This window comes from Barbatula barbatula (assembly GCF_947034865.1).
Source record: "Barbatula barbatula genome assembly, chromosome: 24".
Lineage (NCBI taxonomy): Eukaryota > Metazoa > Chordata > Actinopteri > Cypriniformes > Nemacheilidae > Barbatula > Barbatula barbatula.
The window spans coordinates 10,554,735-10,577,072 of record NC_136787.1 but is presented as its reverse complement, the minus strand read 5'-3'; the positions used below and the strand labels follow the sequence as shown (position 1 = coordinate 10,577,072).

The 22,338-nt window shown below is 38.1% G+C and overlaps 7 protein-coding genes across 10 annotated transcripts; 4 read left to right on the top strand and 3 right to left on the bottom strand.

Annotated features, from left to right (window-relative positions):
* Positions 1-1,812: 1,812 nt before the first annotated feature.
* LOC306889162 (P2Y purinoceptor 3) lies at positions 1,813-3,096 on the top strand (the record flags this gene model as incomplete). The annotated part of the gene is made up of 1 exon (XM_079447888.1): positions 1,813-3,096. The coding sequence occupies one exon, from the start codon at positions 1,813-1,815 to the stop codon at positions 3,094-3,096; it is 1,284 nt and encodes a 427-aa protein (XP_079304014.1).
* A 977-nt stretch (positions 3,097-4,073) lies between these two features.
* LOC306889657 (P2R1A-PPP2R2A-interacting phosphatase regulator 1) lies at positions 4,074-9,595 on the top strand. 2 transcript variants are annotated; one of them, XM_079448826.1, is made up of 9 exons: positions 4,074-4,981; positions 5,523-5,607; positions 5,690-5,746; positions 5,824-5,873; positions 5,960-6,017; positions 6,128-6,201; positions 6,395-6,450; positions 6,700-6,784; positions 6,913-9,595. In XM_079448826.1, exons 1-9 carry the CDS (start codon positions 4,896-4,898, stop codon positions 7,028-7,030), a joined length of 669 nt encoding a protein of 222 aa, XP_079304952.1. In that variant the 5' UTR covers positions 4,074-4,895; the 3' UTR covers positions 7,031-9,595. The 2 variants fall into 2 exon arrangements, with proteins under 2 accessions (XP_079304952.1, XP_079304951.1); XM_079448825.1 differs by having other exon boundaries at positions 4,074-5,011.
* On the bottom strand, positions 9,458-11,836 carry bacc1 (BPTF associated chromatin complex component 1). Its single transcript, XM_079448829.1, has 6 exons — positions 11,536-11,836; positions 11,342-11,436; positions 10,987-11,088; positions 10,596-10,825; positions 10,370-10,471; positions 9,458-10,231 (listed from the first exon to the last, which is right to left on the bottom strand). The coding sequence occupies exons 1-6, from the start codon at positions 11,554-11,556 to the stop codon at positions 10,167-10,169; spliced, it is 615 nt and encodes a 204-aa protein (XP_079304955.1). The 5' UTR covers positions 11,557-11,836; the 3' UTR covers positions 9,458-10,166.
* rnasekb (ribonuclease, RNase K b) lies at positions 11,835-13,417 on the top strand. Its single transcript, XM_079448831.1, has 3 exons — positions 11,835-12,104; positions 12,510-12,592; positions 12,794-13,417. Exons 1-3 carry the CDS (start codon positions 12,027-12,029, stop codon positions 12,936-12,938), a joined length of 306 nt encoding a protein of 101 aa, XP_079304957.1. The 5' UTR covers positions 11,835-12,026; the 3' UTR covers positions 12,939-13,417.
* Positions 13,370-14,898, bottom strand: med11 (mediator complex subunit 11). The gene is made up of 4 exons (XM_079448830.1): positions 14,545-14,898; positions 14,282-14,360; positions 14,035-14,165; positions 13,370-13,799 (listed from the first exon to the last, which is right to left on the bottom strand). The coding sequence occupies exons 2-4, from the start codon at positions 14,349-14,351 to the stop codon at positions 13,656-13,658; spliced, it is 345 nt and encodes a 114-aa protein (XP_079304956.1). The 5' UTR covers positions 14,352-14,360; positions 14,545-14,898; the 3' UTR covers positions 13,370-13,655.
* LOC306889658 (autophagy-related protein 16-1) lies at positions 14,624-17,206 on the top strand. 2 transcript variants are annotated; one of them, XM_079448827.1, is made up of 6 exons: positions 14,624-14,935; positions 15,012-15,075; positions 15,408-15,489; positions 15,771-15,844; positions 15,932-16,183; positions 16,274-17,206. In XM_079448827.1, exons 1-6 carry the CDS (start codon positions 14,848-14,850, stop codon positions 16,398-16,400), a joined length of 687 nt encoding a protein of 228 aa, XP_079304953.1. In that variant the 5' UTR covers positions 14,624-14,847; the 3' UTR covers positions 16,401-17,206. The 2 variants fall into 2 exon arrangements, with proteins under 2 accessions (XP_079304953.1, XP_079304954.1); XM_079448828.1 differs by having other exon boundaries at positions 14,624-14,929; positions 16,274-17,063.
* On the bottom strand, positions 16,611-22,082 carry arrb2a (arrestin, beta 2a). Of its 2 annotated transcripts, XM_079448823.1 has the most exons (16): positions 21,910-22,064; positions 21,278-21,308; positions 20,908-20,968; positions 20,780-20,824; positions 20,489-20,685; positions 20,337-20,396; positions 20,149-20,216; positions 19,912-20,047; positions 19,748-19,832; positions 19,567-19,639; positions 19,337-19,474; positions 19,172-19,255; positions 18,503-18,526; positions 17,909-17,985; positions 17,642-17,696; positions 16,611-17,542 (listed from the first exon to the last, which is right to left on the bottom strand). In XM_079448823.1, exons 1-16 carry the CDS (start codon positions 21,930-21,932, stop codon positions 17,452-17,454), a joined length of 1,248 nt encoding a protein of 415 aa, XP_079304949.1. In that variant the 5' UTR covers positions 21,933-22,064; the 3' UTR covers positions 16,611-17,451. The 2 variants fall into 2 exon arrangements, with proteins under 2 accessions (XP_079304949.1, XP_079304950.1); XM_079448824.1 differs by lacking the exon at positions 18,503-18,526 and having other exon boundaries at positions 16,643-17,542; positions 21,910-22,082.
* Between the last annotated feature and the right edge of the window lie 256 nt (positions 22,083-22,338).

Genomic DNA, 22,338 nt, shown 5'->3' with positions numbered 1-22,338 from the left:
GTTGAACTATGGCAGTATGGCACACAAATATGCCTATTAGGATTTTGGTTAACTTTCAAAATATCCGTGAATTTCTGAGAATTTTCAAGTATGATTAATAGAAACGAAGCTATAATAATGTATTATGTGTCAGAAGTTTAAAATGATATACAGTGAATAGAATATTATGTGTGGGTTAATGACAAATATACCATTGTGACTATATGGTTAAAAAAATAGAAAACAAACCGTCAATAATACATTATTAATTAATATTTCTTTCAAGGCTATAATTTAAGATAGCATAAGACAGATTTATCGTCATTGCTATTTCTTTTCAATTTTAGCTGTCACACCGGGACACATTTACACATTTATTTGTCAACTACCCGTGTGCCAGAGTCTGTTTCCTCCCACAATATTGTCTTTTCTAAGAGGCTTTAATATTAAAACAATTATTGACAGTTCAAGATTTTGACTATAAAATCAATTAATAGCAGCATATCTTTGGTTAGAAATCAATAATGGATTCACTAAAGGGGATTGGAAATGCTGCTGAATTCCAGAATGTTTGAGGTAATGCACAACCTGTATGTGTCTGTATAGGTGCTGAATATGAATGTATCCGACTGCATGTACCTCAGCTGACTGACCATTCATGCACAGAGAGAGAGAGAGAGAGAGAGAGAGAGAGAGAGGAGAGTGAAACGGGTGAAACTTCTGATTGAGAAAGTAATTAGTCAAATCTTGCCGATGTAGATAACAAATTGAGGGAATGGTAATAAGAACTTGCGTTGTCAGAGTGGTCAAAAAGTGCAGTTTTATAAAACTTACAAGCACTGAACTTTTCGTCTTGACCTTTTATTAAATGCATGAGGAAATGAATGAATTTCGGTCGCCTGTTGGACTTGCTCTTTTTGGTAACCTTTAAAAAAGGTAAGATTTCATATAGATCTATTTCGTGTGCTCTACGTGTATCATAGCAAGCTTTGCTTTTATATTTAGAAAAAAAGTGAATGACAGTAAAAATAAATGTTATGAATGAAAAACTTTATCTTTAAATACCTGTTCAATCTCAATACGTTTTAAATGTTTAAAGTGTTAAGAATCATAATCCTACTGTCTACAATTGATATGCAGCGTTTTTGTGTTGAACTATATGCTGTATTGGGTTTCCGCTCACCATTTCTGTCTGAATGAATGGGTATTAATTATTTACTGGAACATACCTGCAAGGACACATGATATTGTAATACCAAAGCTTCCCCGTAGTACACAGGCGATATCCATTAATAAACAAACTCGACTAATCCACCGACCAAATATAGGCATTAGTGCTGCATGTTATGGTGGTACTGTGCATATAGATGAATGCATCAGACATGTCCAGACATAAATTATCTTAACGCACACGCTTTAAATGTAGCCAGAGTCAGCCGGTCATGCAAATGACGTGTGTTCATTATATTTTATGAAGACAGCAGAAGAGAAAAAACATGGTTGGAAAGATGAATGAAGAGTTTGTTACTGATTGATGAGATTATAAACCAGAAGAGGCTGAATCAGCACAATATGCAAATAAGGTTGAAAGGCTGAGTCATTGGTCAACTTGCAGTTTGCTTGAAAAATACTCACCCGAGCGGACTGAAAATTTGAAAGTAAAGATCTGAAATACAATCATGTCGATTTTTGTTATATTGGACCAAACGTGTGTTTCTTCACCTGTTTTCCTTTCTCAGTTTTTATGATTCTAACGGAATGTGGGGCTTCTACATTATGGAAGAAGTGGATTATGTGGCTCTTTTGTGATCAAATAAAGAACAGCTGAGGACCATGAAGACAACGGCTACCCCCAACATCATCTCCAGTGCATATACACAACTGGTCACCAATGCTTCGGATGTTCAAAACCGCACCTCGCCGAACACCTGCAGCATCGACGAGTCGTACAAGTACGTCACTTTACCTCTCTGCTACTCTCTAACGTTCTTGCTCAGCATCATCCTGAACTCAACGGTCCTCCTGCGTTCCTACCGCTGTAGGGGAGGCCGCCAGTGGAACACTTCTCTGATCTACATGATCAATCTGGCATCCACAGACCTGATGTACAGCCTCTCTCTTCCGTTCCTCGTGGCTAGCTACGTGATGCGTGACCATTGGGTCTTTGGAGACTTTATGTGCAGACTGGTTCGTTTTCTATTTTACTTCAATCTTTACTGCAGTATCTTCTTTCTTACCTGCATATCCGTGCATCGTTACCTGGGCATCTGCCATCCGATCAGAAGCATCACTTTGGAGAGCAAGCGGGCGGTTAGAGGCATCTGTACTGCCGTGTGGGTCGTGGTGTTCATACTTACCTGCCCCATCGTCCGATTTGCCAAAACCGGTGATGTGACAAAGAAGTTGGTGGATGGCATGACCGAGGGGGTGGAACTTTGGTCAGCGGAAAGTACGAATGCAGGGAAGGTGGAAGTTTACAGGAATTGTTGGGACGATGCCATAGACAGCGAGTTTTCTGAGTATGTACCCTACGGAATCATTCTGCACCTGCTCGGCTTCTTTTTTCCTTTTATCGTCATCGCGTGGTGCTACTCGCAGGTGGTGCGTACTATTTTTCAGACGCTGCACTCACAACCCCGCACGCAGGAGGAAGGAGGAATGTGCAGTGGGACAGAAGGGGTCAAGGACAGGACGTCCGTCTCCATCTCTGGCTGCCAGCACGCTCCTTACATCAGCAGGCGCCGGAAGTCCATCAAAACCATCATCACAATCACGTTTGTGTTCGCCCTGTGCTTTCTGCCCTTTCACATCACACGTACGCTCTTTCTCATCCTCAAAGAAACAAAGGGAGTCGAGTGCCAAACCATGAAAATGGTCTCCATTTGTTACAAAATCACTCGACCTCTGGCATCCTGCAATTCGTGGCTCAATGCACTGCTTTATTTCGTAACTGGGGACAAGAGCTTGGCCTGCTGCGGACAGACCAGAGCCGCTCATAACACCCACCTTCTCGGGCCTTTGCAGATTCTAGGAGGACCAAAAGAAGCAGAACAAGAGCACCAGAATCAAAATAAAGCAGATGAAGGGCATGAGAGTGACTCAAAATCTTCGGAATGACATAGATTGACTACTGGTGTTCACACGAAAGACTTTCTCAATTTCAATGCTCTAAATATTATTTATTGTGCATATTACAACCCGAACAATTTAACAAAATCCTAGGTTTTGTTGTATGTATTATATTGTTCATATTAATATTTAATCTACAGCCTCCCATCTGTTTGGAATACTTTTGTGTGTTTGATTAGCAAAAACTTTGAAATCAATAAGTATAAATAAAAGACCTTTATGAAAAAAACTTTTTGCGACAACAAAAATGTTCAGTAAATTGCTGACTGACAAAAACAGTTAACAGGTCAACAGAGTATACAAAATAAACAGGAACCGAAAAGTTACTAATTTACGTCTTGTCACAATTAAACCGACTCGCTCCAAACTATTTGCTTAACATGCTTGTAGAGATCCTAAATCTGTGCTAACATCGAATATCATTATTATTTTCCATTGAAATGTTTTCAAATGAAGTCCATTTAATTAGTTTTACTGTTTATTGTATTGTTTTAACATTCTATGATAAGGTCAAATGTCGGCATCTCCAAGGCAGTGAGCTGTGCTTACACACGTTCAAACTACCACCATGAGTAAATACATGGCCAATTCAAACATTTTGTCAATAGCCTACAACTCAACACTAACGTGTTATATGGATGTTATTCTACTTATAAGTTCGTTTTACTATATGTCAGATAAGACATGCCGTTTCCTTCTAGCTGCATGTTTGGTTTTGAGTGAAATGGTGTTGGTTGTATGAATGTCATGCAAGGTGACTCTTCTGCCAATCCCCAATGAAAAATCACTTCCTGTTTTCCATTTTCACTTTACCCATTTCTTACGACTTTTACTTTGATCAGTGGCTTGTACACAGGGGCAAGAAATACGCGCAAGAAAAATGAGTAACAGTAGAAAGATGTCACTCGGTCACTATTGGGCTATATTCCAGTGGTTTATCTCTACGTGCAATGTTTTTCTCCGCCAGGACAAGTCGCTGTTGCACAAGGGGATGCACAATCTCAATTTGCTTGCGGGATATATTTTTTATTTTCTAATTTAAGAAATGACCGGAAAACTTTTAAAGCATCTCGCGTTTAAGGCAGTATCGGTGTACCCCAGACGTTTAGTTCACAAGGCTTTTACTGACGGATCCAACGATTGCATGTTGGTTCGGGACTGGGTTGTCATTTTTCCGACAGCTTTATAAACTAACGTTAGCAGGTAAACTTGAAAGAAATATAAGCCGTGGTGGAAACATTTATCGCGACTTTAGACCTGAACGACTTGAAAGGATATTTCTCTTTTGTTCGATGTGTGTCAACTCTTTTCGATGTTTTGTTGTTTGCTCCGTTTGGATAAATTGGTTTGGATTAAAAGCCAAAGGACGCCGTCGAGTCGGAAGCTTTGCGTTGAAAACAGTGTCGAATGTTCACGATTCGTAGTTAAAACGCAAATGTGTCTGTAATGCGGATAAATAACTGTATTCGGTTCGCGTTTACGGCAGCGAAATCAACCTGAGGAGTTTATACTAAGTTTGTGCGCGAACTGACAAACCCAGCTGTAGTGAGAACTTACGAGTTATTATCTGCGTTTTTGGATCAAACTGACACTGTTTTCATTTGAACATTCGTCAAAATGAGATAGACCCAGCAAAGCGCTTCTTTTCGAGTTAAATTGGGTGGCTGTTTTTGGCGACAGGCCTGCTGGTCGGGCTTTTGCCGTGTGGGATTTGGAGCTCAGGCCGCGTCGGGGCGCTTTTAGCCCGGCCGTGAGTGACGCGCAGTGTCGGTGCCGGAGGACGAGCTATGGAAAGAATGGAGGTGGACCAGTGCGCAGGCGCAGGAGGAGCTCTCCGAAGGTCGAACAGCGCCCCCATGATCACGAACGTCAGGTGGGAGATCTGCACTGAATATAATGTCAGGTAGTAACTGTATGTATTGAATATTAAATTAAATAGAATGTTAGATAGGATGACTGTACTAAATATTACTGTTAATATGGCTGGTAGGAGATATTGAATATTACAGAGAATTAGATTTTTTATCAAATAGAATTTAACAATGTGTCAGGTAGGATACTTGTAATGAATATTAAGTATAATAGAATAGCAATAGAATATGATGTTAGGTAGGAAAACTGCACTTAATACTTAATGGAATAGAATAGAACAGAATAGAATGTCAGCTAGGAGAATAGAATAGTATGTCAGATAGGAAACAGCCCTACATACTCAATGGAATAGAATGAAATGTCAGATTGGAGAATAGAATAGAATAAACTACAATACAATTTCAGGTAGAAGAAGCTGAATTGAAGATCTGCAAATAATAAAAAATGGAATAGAATAAATAATGTACGCCACGAAACTGTACATGTGATACTAGTGATAAGTGTATAAAGTTATTATACACTGTGGTCATGTTATCCAACAGTGATGGGATGACAGTATTCACCTCTAGCAGTTCGGCTCGGTATCGTCGGAGCAGTGTGTCTGTAAATCCCAGCTGTCCGTCTCGGGTGAGTGTACAGTAGACTTGTGCACATCAGGGTTGGGCATTTTGACGGGACAAGTCAGTAATACATTGCCCTTATGTTGCAGATCCTTCCTCTCTCACCTTTCTCACTGCCATGTGAGAGATCAGAGCACAAGAGACAGGTGAAAGACTTTGAAACGATTGTTTAATTTTGCGCCAGACTGCAGGTTGAGTACTAACATTACTATTCCTCTCCCAGATAGAACAGAGCACGGAGCTCACGCTGAGAGGGAGTTTACAGAGACTCAGGTAACCAAACTTAACCTGACATACAATGAAAATATGTGCAAAAAAATAAATACTAAATTGATTTTGGTGTTATTTGACTTTTTAAGTGCCTCTCGCGGCGGCCCCTTTCCTCCTGCGAGTCATTGGCATGATCATTTGTCTCCAGTGAGTATTTTACCTTCAGAAGGATGAAGCAAGATTCAGGTTAACAGTGCTGAGTTTCTTTGTGATTCTGTTTTTATTCCCCTCTCCCATTCTCTGTATGTCCCACACAGGGATTTCATTCCCAGGACAGCGGTGTCACTCCAAATTCCTCACCCAGTCCAACTCGAAGGTTTCGAGGGACAGGGTCAGTTTCTGACTAAAGCAACAGTATTGGAATCATTATTTAATATATCGGAAGTTACAGAACAATTATTGATTGTCCATAATAATAGCAGCTCTAGTTGTTTTAGAATTTATTCTAGTTTTATTCCTTAAATAGCACCGATCACAAATCAATTTGTTAAGCGATGATTTCTGTGGTTTTCGGTTTTGAACAGAGGATCTGTGAGCTCCGGAGTGAGATGGCCATCAGTCGTACCTTTGAAAAGAAAAGGTAAGAGCATTGTAACCAGCTATGTAGGCCTCTGAAATTGTATTCATGGGACCCATTGTAGAAACAATAAGAAATGATTTAGGGTTTTTTATATGCCGTCTAAGTTGCTCGAGTGGGACTATTTAGACGAGACTTTTATTGTATACTTTAAATTATAAATATGTATACAAGAAATGCAGGTCAATAGCATTTTATGACACAACATTTTTCTCAAACTTTTAGTTCTGTATTTTTTTCTTCTCAATTAAGGTGGAGTGGAATCAGATGGTCCGCCCAAAAAGCTCTTTGTCGCCGGAGTCACAGATCCTGCTCATGTAACCAGTTACACAGTCAGGTGAAGCCTTGTAATGCTGCTTAGCCTTAGATGATAAACTGATTGCGAAATAATCTCATACACCTTGTTAGTATTGGCCTAGATCTTGTTAAGCGCCTCTAAAAAAATTTTTTAACCCCCACATGCAGTGTTTCTCAGTCAATGGACTCTTCTTCCGGGGCTGCACCCGTTGGTTCAAACACCCAGGCCAGCCCCCTCTCTGTCTCCCACCCCCCACCTTTCTCATCTCACCACCCCAGCATGTAGACAACAGTATTCGTCGGATCAAGAGATCTGGACACAGGTGTTTTTTAAATGAAGACCAAGATTTTGTCTAAACCTCTTTCTGAATGTTGTGGGTGCATTTGATGTCTTTCAATTCTCAGTCACTTCTGAAAGAAATTCATCCGAGTCACGACTTTGATTAGGAAGGAATCAAAGCACAATATATGAAGACAATGTCAAGGTAATGGATGTATCCAAATTGACAGCAAAAGCTGTCCGCTGTAAGCTGTTGTGTAATTTGCGAATAATTGTTCTGCTAGTGTAAGGATCTTCCGTGCCTATGGAATATTACCCGTTTATGAAACAGTATCAGCAATAACAGATTGCAATGAAATAATCTGACTGTTCTTAACACGAGGATTATAATGAGTTTTTACTTTTCTCAATGTTGTTCAGACTGAAGAAATGCCAGACATGCACCTTTGTTTTTTGGTACTTCTTCAGCTTCCATTAATGGGGTCCAAAGGTCTGGAAACTTATCCAGAGCAAAAAGTATCTTGGAAACCTGACAGTAAGGAAAGAAAGTATTGAGATCAGTTGGCTGTGACGGCCACCTGTTGTTTATATTTGTATAGTGTATAAATATGTGAATAATCTAATATTATTTTGGTAGGTATTAAACCTACATTTATTTGAAGTTTGTCCCAGGGGTCTGATATTTGTAAATATGTTTCTTTTTACATGTTCATGTTAGTCTTGGTTTAAGTTTTAAGTAAAACAAATATATGTCAACGTAATATCAGAGCACTCAGAAAATTCCCACAGTTAGATTTTTGTGAGTTTTAAAATAAGTCAGACATTCAGATTACTTAACTTTCTGAAGATAAAAATAAAATGACTTAACAATTATTCATTTAAAAGGTGTTCTACAAAAAGTGGCAGTGTTACGTGGTGTCTAAACTGTGAGTGATGTGACAAAACTAATGCTATTGTGGGAAAGACAATTTCAAGTCATGCAAAAAATGTCGCAGTGCAAAAGTAAAAAAAAAGGCTTAGTTCTATTATTTTGTATTGGTTTGGGGTCAAATATAAATGACAATTTATAACATTTGACAAAGCTTTTTTTTACAACATCTGTGATTCTGACAGTGACCATCTAGTTTTGTTTCATCACATGGCTTGCTTTGCATACAGAAATTCACACCACAAATGAATGTGTTTTCCCACAAAAACAAAAATCTCAGACAAACGTGTGGAGCTATTGAGATGCTACACTTGTGAATTATGTACAGAAGTCAAGAATTTAAAACACTTGCATGGGATGGGCTATTATATAAATAGGACATAACAATTCAAGAGACCATTTTTACATTCATGCAATCATGGTTTTAGTGGATTTCATATGTTTCTTTTAATATTTGCACAGTGTTAGGCTTTGTTGATAATAGATATTGCTGTTACATGAGTGGGATCATATTTACTTTTATTGTTATGGATTTTTTGTTTGTATGATTTATTTGGGAAGTGTTTGGATTTAGCTAAACATCAGACACAGCAGTTCTGGATTGTGGCTGGATGAATTGTATTAGGATCAAAAAAAATTGTACACACAGAAATTATATTGCCCTTAAAATCACATGCTGTTCTTACAATAACCCTTAGGCAAACACAACTGGAATCCCTTTACTAACATCAGCAGATTAATAAGACTTTAATTGCATTATGCAAATCACATTAACTGTGGAACGTGTTATTCTGTTCCCTCTGGTTACATCCCGTCGCTACTTGGAGAACTTGAAAATCGGTGTAAAGGTGTCATTTTAATAGCAACAAAGCTTCTATGTCTGAAGAGCTGTATATCATACATTTAAATCTGTTTTCTTGTTAAATATCGAGTGGAATATATCATTGCCTATCATCTTCACACATTCTCTCAGTAATGTGATGAAATTGCCTTACAGGTTTTGAATTCCAAAGTTACTTGCACTGTTTGTCATTGGCAATTTCTGGTTGTTGAGGTCCTTGAGATTTTCAAAGTTTGATACCAATGTTTATGGGTCTTAATGTTAAGTGATTACGAAGTGCAATACGCATTGTATAGTATACAAATTGCTGGAATTAGTATTTGTCATGTTTGTTAAGATAATCAATGAGGTTATTTAGAGAAAACCCAAATTAAGACTTGTTTAAATGTGAACAGGGTGGTTTTCTTGTTAAATCCTTTTAATTTGCTATGTTTTTATTTTTTAAACCTTATATGTGTTAGGATCTGTTTTGTGGGCCAGAGATAAAAGTCAAGGATCTGTGTGTTCCTGTTACAAAGTTGTTTAATAAGAAATAGAATGGGATGAATTTTGTAAGCACACTAGAAACATTCTAAAGAAATGCCAAAGCCAATAGCATCTGATTGTTCAAACTATATTCAGGAAGCCAGAAAAATAAAAGTGAAAGATAAATATTTTTCCAAAGTGTTGGTAGCAAAAGTACATTTATTTACTCTTGAGTCAGAAATTAATTTCAGTAAAGAAATATCAATACCGTGGAACTATGTATATTATACCATATAATCTTATGAACAAGAGCATAATAAAAACTAATTTTGATTTTTATGCTGTCTTTTTACACTGAAGTAAGACACTACATGTGAAGTTTCAAAATTGTATGGATTTTATATAAAACCAGTCACTTCCTACATGTTTGCTGTTAAAACGGCCTGTTTAATTAGTCCTGTTTAATATATACATATTCCTATATACTACATACAATATAAGCTTTACTTGACAGTGGCAGTGAAAGAAAACGGTATGTTGTTGCTTGCAAGTTGCCACATATGCCTAAAATCAGCACCTCCTTTCACAAGAAACACTTTTATCCAAAAGGCCCTACTGAAATACAAAAAGTAAAATGTTAAAAAGTACATGTTGGTTTAAGCACAATACCACTGTCCTGTAAACCCATTTTCAACTGTGGGCATATCAGTTTCCATAAACACCAAAACAATCCATTCCACTGATAAAATGTGTGCGTCCTAATCCACAGTCGAAAATGAGAAACGGGTGCCTGCAGCCTTTACAGTTCTGTACAGCAAAATATCAAACTGTAGCTTCTTAAAATGGGCTGTGCTTGATAATCACTTTCCCCTGTTTCTCTGAATGCCATCATGATGAATGGGTACACCTCAGCGGGACAGCAGGGGCAGATCACTTGAGTTCATTATCAAACTGGAATCCAGATTTAAGCTCTCTGACAACAGAAAAAAATAGCAACAAGGTTTGCTCAAGTAAAAATATTTCTGCACATTAAAGTAAACATTTCTGGTTGAACTTCTGTTCATCATAAAATGCATATAATCTCAGTTAAATTGAGGATATGAACACTCACCCTGATCAAAGTTTGTCTTTTTAGTGGAACCCTCTCCAAGCCCTTCGATATCGACCAAATCACTGTTCACATCGGAGTCATTTAGAGCACTCAGCGTCACATCTGATGACAGAGAACCAGACTAAATATTGAAACCACAAACCTGACATTGGGAGAGCTGATAAATACTCTGGCACAAGATTTCAATTTGGAGTTTCTCTTCATTTTTTTAATAAAAGTGAGTCACCTGCTGGTTTTGGATTCTTTATTGCTGGTTGTAAAGATGAAGAACTCTGCAGTCCTGTCTTCACAACAACCTGAGAGGTTGACACGGGGATAACAGTGGAGACCACTGATGCTGGAGGGGGTTGAAGCGTCACACTGGTTTTCTTCATTGTTTTTTTAGGGGATTCTGAGGTGAGGGGTACCCGACTGTCTTCATACAGCTTCCTTTTAACTGTAGTCTTAATCTGGGCACTACAAAATAAAATAACAACAGTTGTAGTGCATTACATATCAGAATGCATTAATCTTCGAAGGGGGAAAGTTACTTTCTGCTAGTCTATATTCTGCATGACAATTTCATGTCAGCTAGATGTAGATTTGAGGTGTTAGATTAAAGATATTAAGGATCTTACACAGTGCGTTCCTTTATGACAGAGCTGATGCTGTTCAAATCTTCCCCAAACCGTCGCACAGCAGAACGCAGCATCTCAATCTCGGTGTCGGTCCATTTGGCTCTGAGAGATGGTAAGAAGCAGCATAAACAAGAAAAGATCTCAGTTTAGACACACAATCATACTGCCATATAAATGATTAAACAAAAACATAAACAGTTCCAGACGGTGAGGAAAAAATATCATCTGTGCGAACCATCTGATGATCACTTCAGGATTTTAACCAAGGAACAAAGAGCCTCTCTAACAGCTAAAAAGACGCAAATATGCAATAGTGTAGAAAATAGGTTTTATAAACATATAATGGTGATCTTACCCAGCAGGAGATGAGTCTGCCACAGGATGCAGCTGCATTGTCAATTCACCCAGCTTGGTGAACGCAGCGCCTGCAGCCGAGAAGATCTCACCCACCTGACGAATAAATTACATACATTTTATAATAAATACATTATTATATTTAAATTACTCGAAAATATTTAAATTACAGAACAGATAAGACAAATTATTCACCTTTGTTGAAGCTGAAGTCATGCTGCTGGAGTGATGATCTTAGCTAAATAGAAATCCAGAACAATGAAATTCCGCTTTAACCTGACGACCCCTATCTAAAGCGTTCAAAATAAGGATTATTCATGCATCTACCGAACTATCGTACGAATATGTTATGATCTTTTTATTCTGTATAAAATAGGAAACCTCTACAACAGTATGAACGCAAGATAATACTTCGAACTGAAAACTCCCAGAGTACAACGCGGCTCGAATACGCGCCGTGCAATTGGTCAGTGCTCAGCCAATCAAATGATTGCACACAGACTGCGCAACATCCACGGAAATAGCCGAATACCGAGTAGCGGCGAAAATAGACGAATATAAGCGAGTCCAGCCGAAATCCATCGCGGTGATTCTCGAAAGGAAGAGAGAGGCTTGCTGTCATCTCGGATGTAGCCTATTCCTCTCCCAAATTCGAAAGGAAGAATCGGTGGTCGTTTTCGGGGAAAATGCCTTCGCTTTTATTCTGCGGGCCTAAACTAGCCGCCTGTGGGATCGTGTTGAGCATATGGGGTGTCGTTATGCTGGTAAGGATTATCATCGTGACGTTGATTGCTAGCTGTAGCTAATGTGAATCATTTGCAACGACAGGAATCATGTTTTGCCTTAATAATCGTTAGTTTGATTGTTAACGTTATATTTCGATTTTTTTTGTTTTGTTTAAATGTGCATAAATAGTCTGTTCGTAGCTATTCATAAGAAGAATATGCAAACACCTCTAGACAGCAGGTGTTATAACCATAGGATGGGATGTGAAGGCCTACCTTTATAATAACATACCTTGTAATAACATGCATCTTTTAAAAATTTTCATAGATATAAATATCTCGTTTGAATTCAATTTCATATCTAATTCCACCTCATTATTTGTGAAATAACATAATAATTTTGTCAAATTTTAACCTTGTTATTCTGCACTATTTTTCTGTTAGACAATGTTGGGGATCTTCTTCAGTGCGAAATCTGCTGTGTTGATCGAAGATGTTCCCTTTACTGAGGAAGACATCCGTAATGAGTGAGTAACTGTACTTTGTCTTAAATAATTTGTCTTACTGTCTGTCATGTGATCAGATGTATGTTAATAAACAATTGACTTGTGTATTTTATATGTATAAAAATGATGATGGTTACATATTCACAATATTGGGAATTTTTGTAAGACTTTATGTTTTTTAGCTAAGACACTTTAACGCAAATTTGATCTCGTTTTGAACAGCAAAAATCCACCACAGACGGTTTACGGACTCTACAATCAAGTTGGCATTAACTGCTTCATCGCTGCTTCCATCTATGTAGGTGTTGGCGCTGTGTCTCTGTGTCAGGTTCGCCTTAACAAACGGCAAGAGTACATGGTGACATAAACCCAGAGGATTTTATCTTTCCTCCAGCTATCCCCCATTATTTATTCTGAAGATTTGTGCAATGTCAAAAATGTAGATTTCTTTTTGTTGTGTTAACTGAACTAGGTGCATTTAAGCTATGGCTTAAAAATGAAAACAATACTGGAAAAGACGTGTCATCGTAATTCATGTAAAGTAAAAGAATAATGGACAGATACACACTGGGTGCAGATATTGTATGTACTGTAGATGCATGATTTATGGAATAGATATTTTCCTTATAGATGGAATAGAAAATGTGACTCCGTATTGCTTCTCTGATGAGTGAGACACCAAAACTATCTCTAGATGTGTGTAGAATGTGTGTGTGTATGGTGGATATTTTTATGTTTATAAATGTGTGGTAAATGTGATTTTCTTTTATTAAAGTATGCCCTTCAATCATTTTCGTGTATGCTAGTATAATATGTTCACCTCAATAAAATGCTGAAAAAAACTTTATTTTTGACAAAATTAATTAAATAGCAGTAACAAACTAAGTAAAAACCCTTAACGCAACAAAGTAAATTTCACAGCCAATGTTTAAAGTTTGGTTGGTTATCTGAGTTTTTCCATACAAAATGGAAATGTTGTTGACAGCGTTGGAGGCAGTATTCAAACTCTTGATATGTAGTTTGGCCTTTACCATCAGGATGACAGTCAGATTTTACAATACCATAGTCCATACAATGGTTGCCTTTATGTCTGTGGATCAAGCATCATTTCACAGGTCCGTGCCAGTTCTCCCAGTTTAACACGTGCGTATTCTGCTCGGTTTAAGGCCATCTGGCAGTCTTTTCTGGCTGAGTATGTTGATCCTTCATGAGGCAGACCTGTTGCCACCTTTACTCATAAGCAGAAAAGAGAATGCATAGTTAGTTTAAATACATGTAATGTTATTTTCATTTTGTAATAAGAAAAGATGAAATGAGTTCACCTACTTAAATATATAGAGCATTAAACTATATTCAAGAAGCTTGTAAATTAATTAAATTGTAAACTAATTAAAAGCTCTCAGATACTACAAAGGATGTATCTGGCGTTACTCTTTCCTACATAACGAGAAATTAAGTAACACCTGTGTCAGATATCTGATCTGTGCACTGAGTTCATTCTCCACTCTATTGATGGAGGTCTGGAACTGATTCAGCTGTCGGTCTAACAAATTTGCATTCGCTTTTTCTTTAGAAAGCTCCAGCACAATAGTTCCTGAAAAACATATAATGAATAAATTGAATGAAATTATATTGTTGATTTACTACATTTACGTGTGTGTACCTTAGCGAATAATAAAATAATTCAGATGAGAGCAAGTGAACACAGACCAGCGCTTTGCAGAACTAACGCGATCTCCTTTTCCACATCTTCTAGTACTCTTAATCGGTCATTAGCCATTTTAACAACCTGTAAACATAACAGAAGGAAAAACACACTCAAAACAGCAAAATAACTGCATCATCACAACACTCCGATAAACACACAGGCTAACAGAAGTTAGCTAATAACCAAACAAAACGTCTTCTCAGTAACAAAATAGAAATATACTATTAAAAATAAAATGGTCGTAAAATAACATTAAACTACTTACATTAACCCCAAACGCTGTAGATGTGGGAATATTTTATACCAATTCGTTCACAAAGCAGCGTCAACTACAGAGCAAAACTACGGCAAATCCAGAGGGTCATGCTTACAAAAACGCGAAGCGAGCAGAGTGTCTTTCGGAGACGATGTTTAACCAGTAATTATAGCGGTTTACCGGCTGGAAGAAAACTTCGCACAACGAGCTATTTAGAGTTGGACTAAATGCCAAATATTAATATACTTACATCATATTCTTTTTTAAAACTGGGCTTAAGGAAAGTTGTCTATCTCTGTTACAAACACAGTCATGGAGTCTTGGAAGAGTCACGTGCGGGCAGAGCTGTTTCACAGGGACTGCAGGGAGAGAGATCCTTTCTCTGGCCTTTATGGCAAGGGTATTTAAAAAGAATAAAGATAAGCAAAGACAAATAACCAAGACTTGTGCTTTAAGAATGTTCTGTTTCCCGACAGTGTCCAGCCTGGAGGAGATGCTGGACTTTCACATGAAGCTCTGGAAGGACATGGATACATTCAGGTAGTGCCTGACAGCATGTCAATTATTACTATATGCTCACTTGTTGGCTTTGTAAAGCACTTAAAATAACATATATATGGGCAATTCCATGGAACTTCAGCCACTATTAAAATAAAGGTTTATTTCACTACACAAATAGTCCAGATGTCAATAGTTGGTGGTTTAAATACCCACGTGAGGTCTTCTTCTGATGTCTGGATTCGACAGCGGTTTAGTCGAATATAAGTATTTATATATCAATGTTTGACTGAAACGTGTCATCAATAATGCTGGAGCCCATATCAGTTTGTGTATTATTTAAAGCTTATAATGTTTTTCTTTTTTTGAATAAGGTCAAAAACCAATAAGAGATGTCCAGATGAAGGTGGCACACTTTATCTGCGAGTGAATGAAGTGGAGTTTCTTAATCAGCAGGTACCATCACTGATGGACGGCACGCTTAACCAAACTGTTGTTCTTCTCATCAGATAACATTTTCTAAAATTCAACATGGTAGTTTTGTAATACGTTGTAATCATTTATTTATTTAATTGTGCTTCGTTAATCAGGTTATTATCTTTAACCTTTTACATTTTTATTTTAGTATTCATTTATTCTAAAAAACAGTATGGTGTCACGTGGGATGTAGAATTTGAGAAAGGGTATAAAAGAGAAATAACAGTTCTGCATTTTGATCATTTTACATTTCTGTATAGCTCAAGCAGACCATCTCAGAGCTGACCAGCGGTCTGTACCTGAAGGAGGCGGAGTTACAGTACTGTTATTCCCAGTAGGTCAATTTTCAACGACACCTTGACATTTATAATATATCTTCAGGATCTTAACTTATATTGTGTTCTTTATTTTACTGCTGTAGAATTACCCGGTACAGGACAGAAGCGGTCGTGTTGGCCCAGGGAGCTTCTTCACTAAAGGCAGATCTTGGAGAACGTGAGTATCAACTGGAGTGTCAATCAAAAGAACTGTCAGCCCTGAGATTGGAGCACCAGACAGTGGAGGAGGAGCTTACTGCTGTGAACCTACAGAAAGAGCAGTTTCTAGACCGCTGGCTAGAGGAGAAAAAAGAAGAAGCCGAGAGGATTAACAAGCACAATGCAACACAAGAAAGGTGAACACAGACATGCCATTTATATAGGCTTTTAAAAGCGTGTATATTAACTTGCCCCTTCATATGAATTCCTTTGCTTTTGTCCACTAGGTGGCAGCGTTTAGCCGGTCGATTGAAGAAGCGTTATCGTGCCCGGTCTCGTCCACCACCATGTGTAGCCAAAAGCACCTCAGAAATGAAACCTATGGAGTCTCAACATCAACATTTGCCTTCTTAAGACTTCTCTGTGCAATCGTGGGAATTGTTTTATTATAATCATTTAAAGGAAAAGTTCACCCAAAAATGAATGATGATCTTGTTGATTTTTTGCTTCCGTAGAACACAAAAGATATTTTGAAGTTAGTTGATAACCAAACAGCACCAGACCCAGTTCAGTTAACAGCATTTTTCAAAATATCTTCTTTTGTGTTTTGTGGAAGAAAATCATACAGGTTTAAAATGACAAGCGGGTGCACCGTTAACAATGACACTGTTTTTATTTTCGGGTGAACTGTCACTTTAACAAGTATTAGATAATGCTAAAATAAAACCAGAGCATAACGTTTCTTTGAACAGTTTGAACCCATAAACGTATTCGAAATTTAATAACACAGCCATATAGTTTCTTACTTTTATTAAAAAAATTAAATAAAAATTCAGTTTTAAAATAAAATAAAATGGCAAACAGTGTATCCTGTGATTATGAAAATTGCAATAACACGTTGACGATGTTTTTTGTTCATTTCCCCTGAGGGATGTTAAATCTTCACACATCCTTTAGTTGAATTTTTACATTTTCTTAACCAAATGCAGCCATTCAACAATTCAAAGCAGCACTAACAAATATTTACAACCTGCAGGAACCGTATGCGTTCAGTCACATATCACCCTAAACAGCAGCACTTGGAAACATGCACATCACTGAAACCGACCGTCATTGTGTAAAGCACAACTCACACAGGAATATCATGACTGTCCCTGTAAAGGAATAAATACATGAAATATATTAAAAATTGCAATCGGGCCATCGTTATAGACTGCCTTGCCATTCTTAACATAACAATTGGCACATTATAAGAGATACAATTACCACATGCCTATGGAATATTAACAGTTCCCTGGGATCCTTCATTAGCTTAAGTTATATTATCCACCCGTTTACATCTCTTTCCATAAAATACATGTCCAAATACTGCTTCAACCTCAATGAGATGAGTAATACTTCATTGTTAGAATGAGGATTATTCTGGCTATCCTGTAATGTTGATACAGGCTTCTGTTCTTCATGTTCATGTTGAGCAGTCCTCCTTGTCAATGATTCCTTTCAAGCGCAAGCGAGCAAAGTCCTCAAATACGATGTCGTCATCTGCTATTAAACTGCTGTAAGAGTTAAAGAAAAACAAGCTTACTATCAAAAAGATCACAGGCATACTCGAAATATGAATATGTTTAATTTAGAAAATATAAAATTAGTCTCACTTTGTGTCAAATTCTATCAGGTTTGTGTCAAGTGGTGGATCCATCATTGGAGCAGCTGTTAAGGAAAAGGACAGGTTAGAGTTCGTTTTGCATGTTACTTGAAGTACTAAGTTAATGATGACATTTATCCTGTAATGTTTGTATAGGATGCCGGGTTCATATATCCAAAGTTGAGGTCGCTTAATTACATATTACTATTATTCTGACAGTTTTGACGGTGTCAACAGGTGAGAAATGAGGTGGCTCATATCTGCCATGTGCACATACCTGAAAGTAAACTGGGAAAGACGGAGTCTGTGGGCTTTGGATGCATGAGGACAAAAGGCAGTTCCACGGACACATCCCTGACAAAAAAAATATGTTGCCATTATTTTGTGCAAATATTCAGATTCATACTTGGAGGATTTCATTGCAAAATAAAAACAAGAAATATTTTTGCATACAGAAAATCCAAACATTTCCATGGCCATTAAGATTTCTATATAGAGAGTTAAGTTAAACATTTCCAAACTTTATTTATAGTACATTTATGTAATTTGGCAGACGCTTTTATCCAAAGTGACATACATTGCATGATACTATACATTTGTATTAAGTATGTGCAATCGAACACATGACCTTGGGCTTGCTAGCACCATGCTCTAACCACTGAGCTACAGAAAAGTTAGTAGCTTTGTTCTCTTTATGCAAAATCTAACTTATTTTGTCTGCTGAGATATCAGATATGTGTACTGAGGTTAAACTCCAGAGTTCTCAGACAGGAAACATCAGGGTATTGACGACGAGAGCAATGAACACATGCACTGTAAACCTGAAGACACACTACAGCAAGCCACCAGAATGCACAAGGGATGTATTTACCTCTCCAGCAAGCTGCTTAAAAGCCTGATGCGATAGACAGATGGAGAAGGAAACAGACAGAGAGGAAGAAATAAACAATGGGAGAGTGACAAAATGATTTGATAACCTGAACGAAGCGGCAAAGAGAGGCAGAGGGTTTGAGGGGTAATATAAATCACAAGAATACTGCCAAGCCACAGAAGGATCTACACCAGAGGTGCTCAGTCCTGCTCCAGAAGATATATGTTCAAGCAGAGTTTAGTTCCAACCCTATTATATAACATTTACATTATTTTCAAGTAAAAGGAAACGTAGATATTAATACCTAGATGCTGCATTCGGCTAACAATAAAACAGCACCATTATTTTAAAAGGTATGTATTTTATATAGTATATTCACCGAATGAATGTACACAATATTATAAAACTGTCTCTGTGAGGTTAAGTAGTCACAGTTTGTCAAAAAACCTCAAGGAACACAACCAAGCACCCCTGAGCTACACAAAAAAGTCATCCGTATCTAGAGACTCAGACAATATAGCATAAACAAGTGTTTAACCCTCAAAGCAACTTTTGTAAACAAAAACAACAACAAAATATTTCGCATGTGAAGACATCTAACACCAATCACAAATGATTCCCAGTATGAGACTGTGGATAGGAGAATGTTTGACAGACCACTTGACTCACCCTCCACGAGATACCACCAGTTTCACTTTGACCCGATAAGACACCAACACTCCCAGAACTTCTTTATTACTGGCATCCTTCACACTGCAAAGCCCATATACAGAATGAAGTGATCATTGAGTCACATGTCTTCTGGATTTGTAACTGGCTCAACGTAACACTCACATGGTGCTAGATGCGAGGTTGGTGTCTTCATGTTTGAGTTTTCCATCTAGTGCCAGCCCTCTCTTCTCCCGATTGTTGTTAAGGGTGGGGGTGAGCGTGTAGACTTTGCAGAACGTAGAGCTGGACGCCACCTGATCGCTGCAGAACATAAAACCAGATCCAAAGGATCAAAGAAATCCACAAACATGAAGAAGCGAGAAAGAGACAGAGAAAGAGAGAGAGAGACTTACTCAGCCTCTATCTGAGCCACTGGACATTTGTACTGTGCAGTACTGAAGAGACAGATATCAGCATACTGTCGAACTGGAGAGAGAGAGAGACATTATATACAATCAATAGAGTAATATTATGCAAACATTATAGAGGTAAATGAATCAATAACAGCTATGTCCTGAGAAAACAATCTCTCACCTGATATTTTAACTCGTTTGACGGTCTTGGTTGAGTTATTTGTGACGTGGACATTAACACTGATGGGTTCTCCGTGGTAATACAGCTGTTTGATGAGATCGAACCATCTTACAACTTGAACCATAATACTAGTAAATACTAATCTGTGCAAACCAGTGTCGTACCTCTTTATCAAGAGAAGCCTCTAGATGTAAAGATCGGTCTGACATAAGGAAACTTCTTGTTGTCTCCACCATCGGCTGTGGACCGGGTTTCTCTGGGGCATATTGGACTTTACGTATTACAAGCCGAACTGAATTCCTGTGAATTTAGAAACCATTCCTTTTAGAACAAGGACACAGGAGATGCATGTTACTTCAAGGTGTAAAAGTAATGTGTCTCAGAAAACATGTAGTACAAACCTTTTATGATTCTTCTCTTCCATCGATTTGGCACAGAACGCCCTGATCTCAAAATCCACCCCACAGGCCTGAAGTTAGGACAACAAACATTTGTCAAAACTTGGATGGCAAAACATGACATGTGAAACTGAGCTACGAACCATAAGGTGTGAGAATTGTAAGTGTTAAAAGGAAGAAAGTGATATCACCTTTCCTGTATCCTCAGGCCCAGGCTGCAAGGTAACTGAACATGGCAGGTTTTGTGCTATCTGACAAAAACAGATTCATATAGAATTTAAATATGATGCTCACACACCAAGAACGACAAAAATGTATTGTAGCCAAAACAGTTCCTGCTCACAGTAAAATGGAAAGGATAAGCATTTTGGCCCAATTTCTTCAAAAGTCTCTCCTGTAGCCGACCCCCAGTCCTAGCATCCTCTGGGATGGGAGGATAGGCTTGAAAAGTGGAGATGTAAAGATCTTTCCGGAAGGAAAGCCCTAGGACATCAAGGTCCTCACGGCCATATCGAAACGCACAGGTTAAAGTGACAAATACTGGAATGCGAAAAGAAAAAATGTCACAATTAATATATAAAAACAAAAGGGCATTTGTGGCAATTAACACAAAATGTTCTGTTTTGGAGCTCACCTTTCCTATCTTTGAGATATTCAGGGTCCACCAGGATCACACCATCTACAACAGAAGTATAATAACTCGTACTTTTAACATTTAATGTTGATGATAACAAATTGGCAAATAAAAGTTAAGTAACTCACAAACAGGGTCCACGTGATCTAAGTGATCTACAAAATCTCTTTTCCCAAGGTATACTGTTAGCTGCAAGAAGAGACAGACAAATATGTTATGGCAAGTATAGACCACTTCTGAAGACGTAAACAATGCTGGTCAGGAAGAACGTCCTGTTTCAAATATTTGAACAGAATACAACCAAAAATAAATTAATAACCGAAACTTAATCCTAAACAAATATATTTAAGATGTAAAAAAACAGCAAGTGCTGGACCAGAGTTTCCAACGTGTGTAATGTGATATATACACTGTGCTTGTAGAAACCACAACTGATACAAAATTCAAAAGCAATACACTAAAAGCACTTCATACAAAATGCAATCCACAAATACTTACTTTGCAGTTGGGACTGGACTTCTTGAATACCCTGTAGAAGATGGAGAGCAGTCAATGCATAAACTCAACAGATGTTATCAAAGCCACAACGCAAATTAAGGCAAACCTTTCTGATAAGGAGTATCTAATAATAGTGAAAATGCTAAAGTGAAGCAAATGGTGCAGAAGTTGCACATGTTTGTTTTGCAGAAACAGGCTGCAGGAGTGCAGACAAATGGTGGGATGCAACAAATGGCATGATGGGTGATCTAGTTCCTTGCAAAGTTCAGTATTAATACAAGTGCATGTTTGAAATGACTAAAACTGATATTATGACGCAACAAATTAAATTAGCATTTGCTCTACATGAGCAGCTGTTGCTAGCTTCTAGGCTATCCGAAATGCGTGTAAAAGAATGAAGTGACTTCTAAACCATCCGTGGGAAATGCTAAGAAAAATATTATTTTTTTCCTAACAAAATGATAAACAACACAATCCACTATACTACACTTGAAGGTTAAAAGACGTTATCCCTCTACGTCTATTCAAAATCCAGCTAATATTAGCTGCGCTGCAGTTACGTTAGCTTTATAATGAAAACTGTATGATAACCTGAAAGATTTCTTTAAGATCTGAAACGTCAAAACACTCACCGGGTTCCCGCCTTGTCCCCCATAATGAGGGAGGATTTGGCTGTGGAAATTCGTGCACAGAAACAGAGCTATAGAAGAGTGTAAACAGCAGCTACTGTGGGTGTTGTGTTGCTGCCTGGCAGCTGGCGGTAGGGGGAAAGGTCACGTGATAATCCACCCGTACAACCGTTAGCAGAGGATCAGTCGATTCGCGTGTGGTCGACAACGTGCTGCGCAAACCGACAGGGGCATGACATCACAGTATCGCGAGAGCAACAGTGCTCGCGGTAGCTTGATGCCATGCTCCGACTGGTCTGCGCAGCGCCTAAAGAGAACATCACAGAACCGAATTAGAAAGAGCCTTATTGCCAAACGTGCTTTACACACACAAGGAGTTTGTCTTAGTGGCCGAAGCTTCCAGTCCACATGTGTGTGAAAGTGACAAGACAT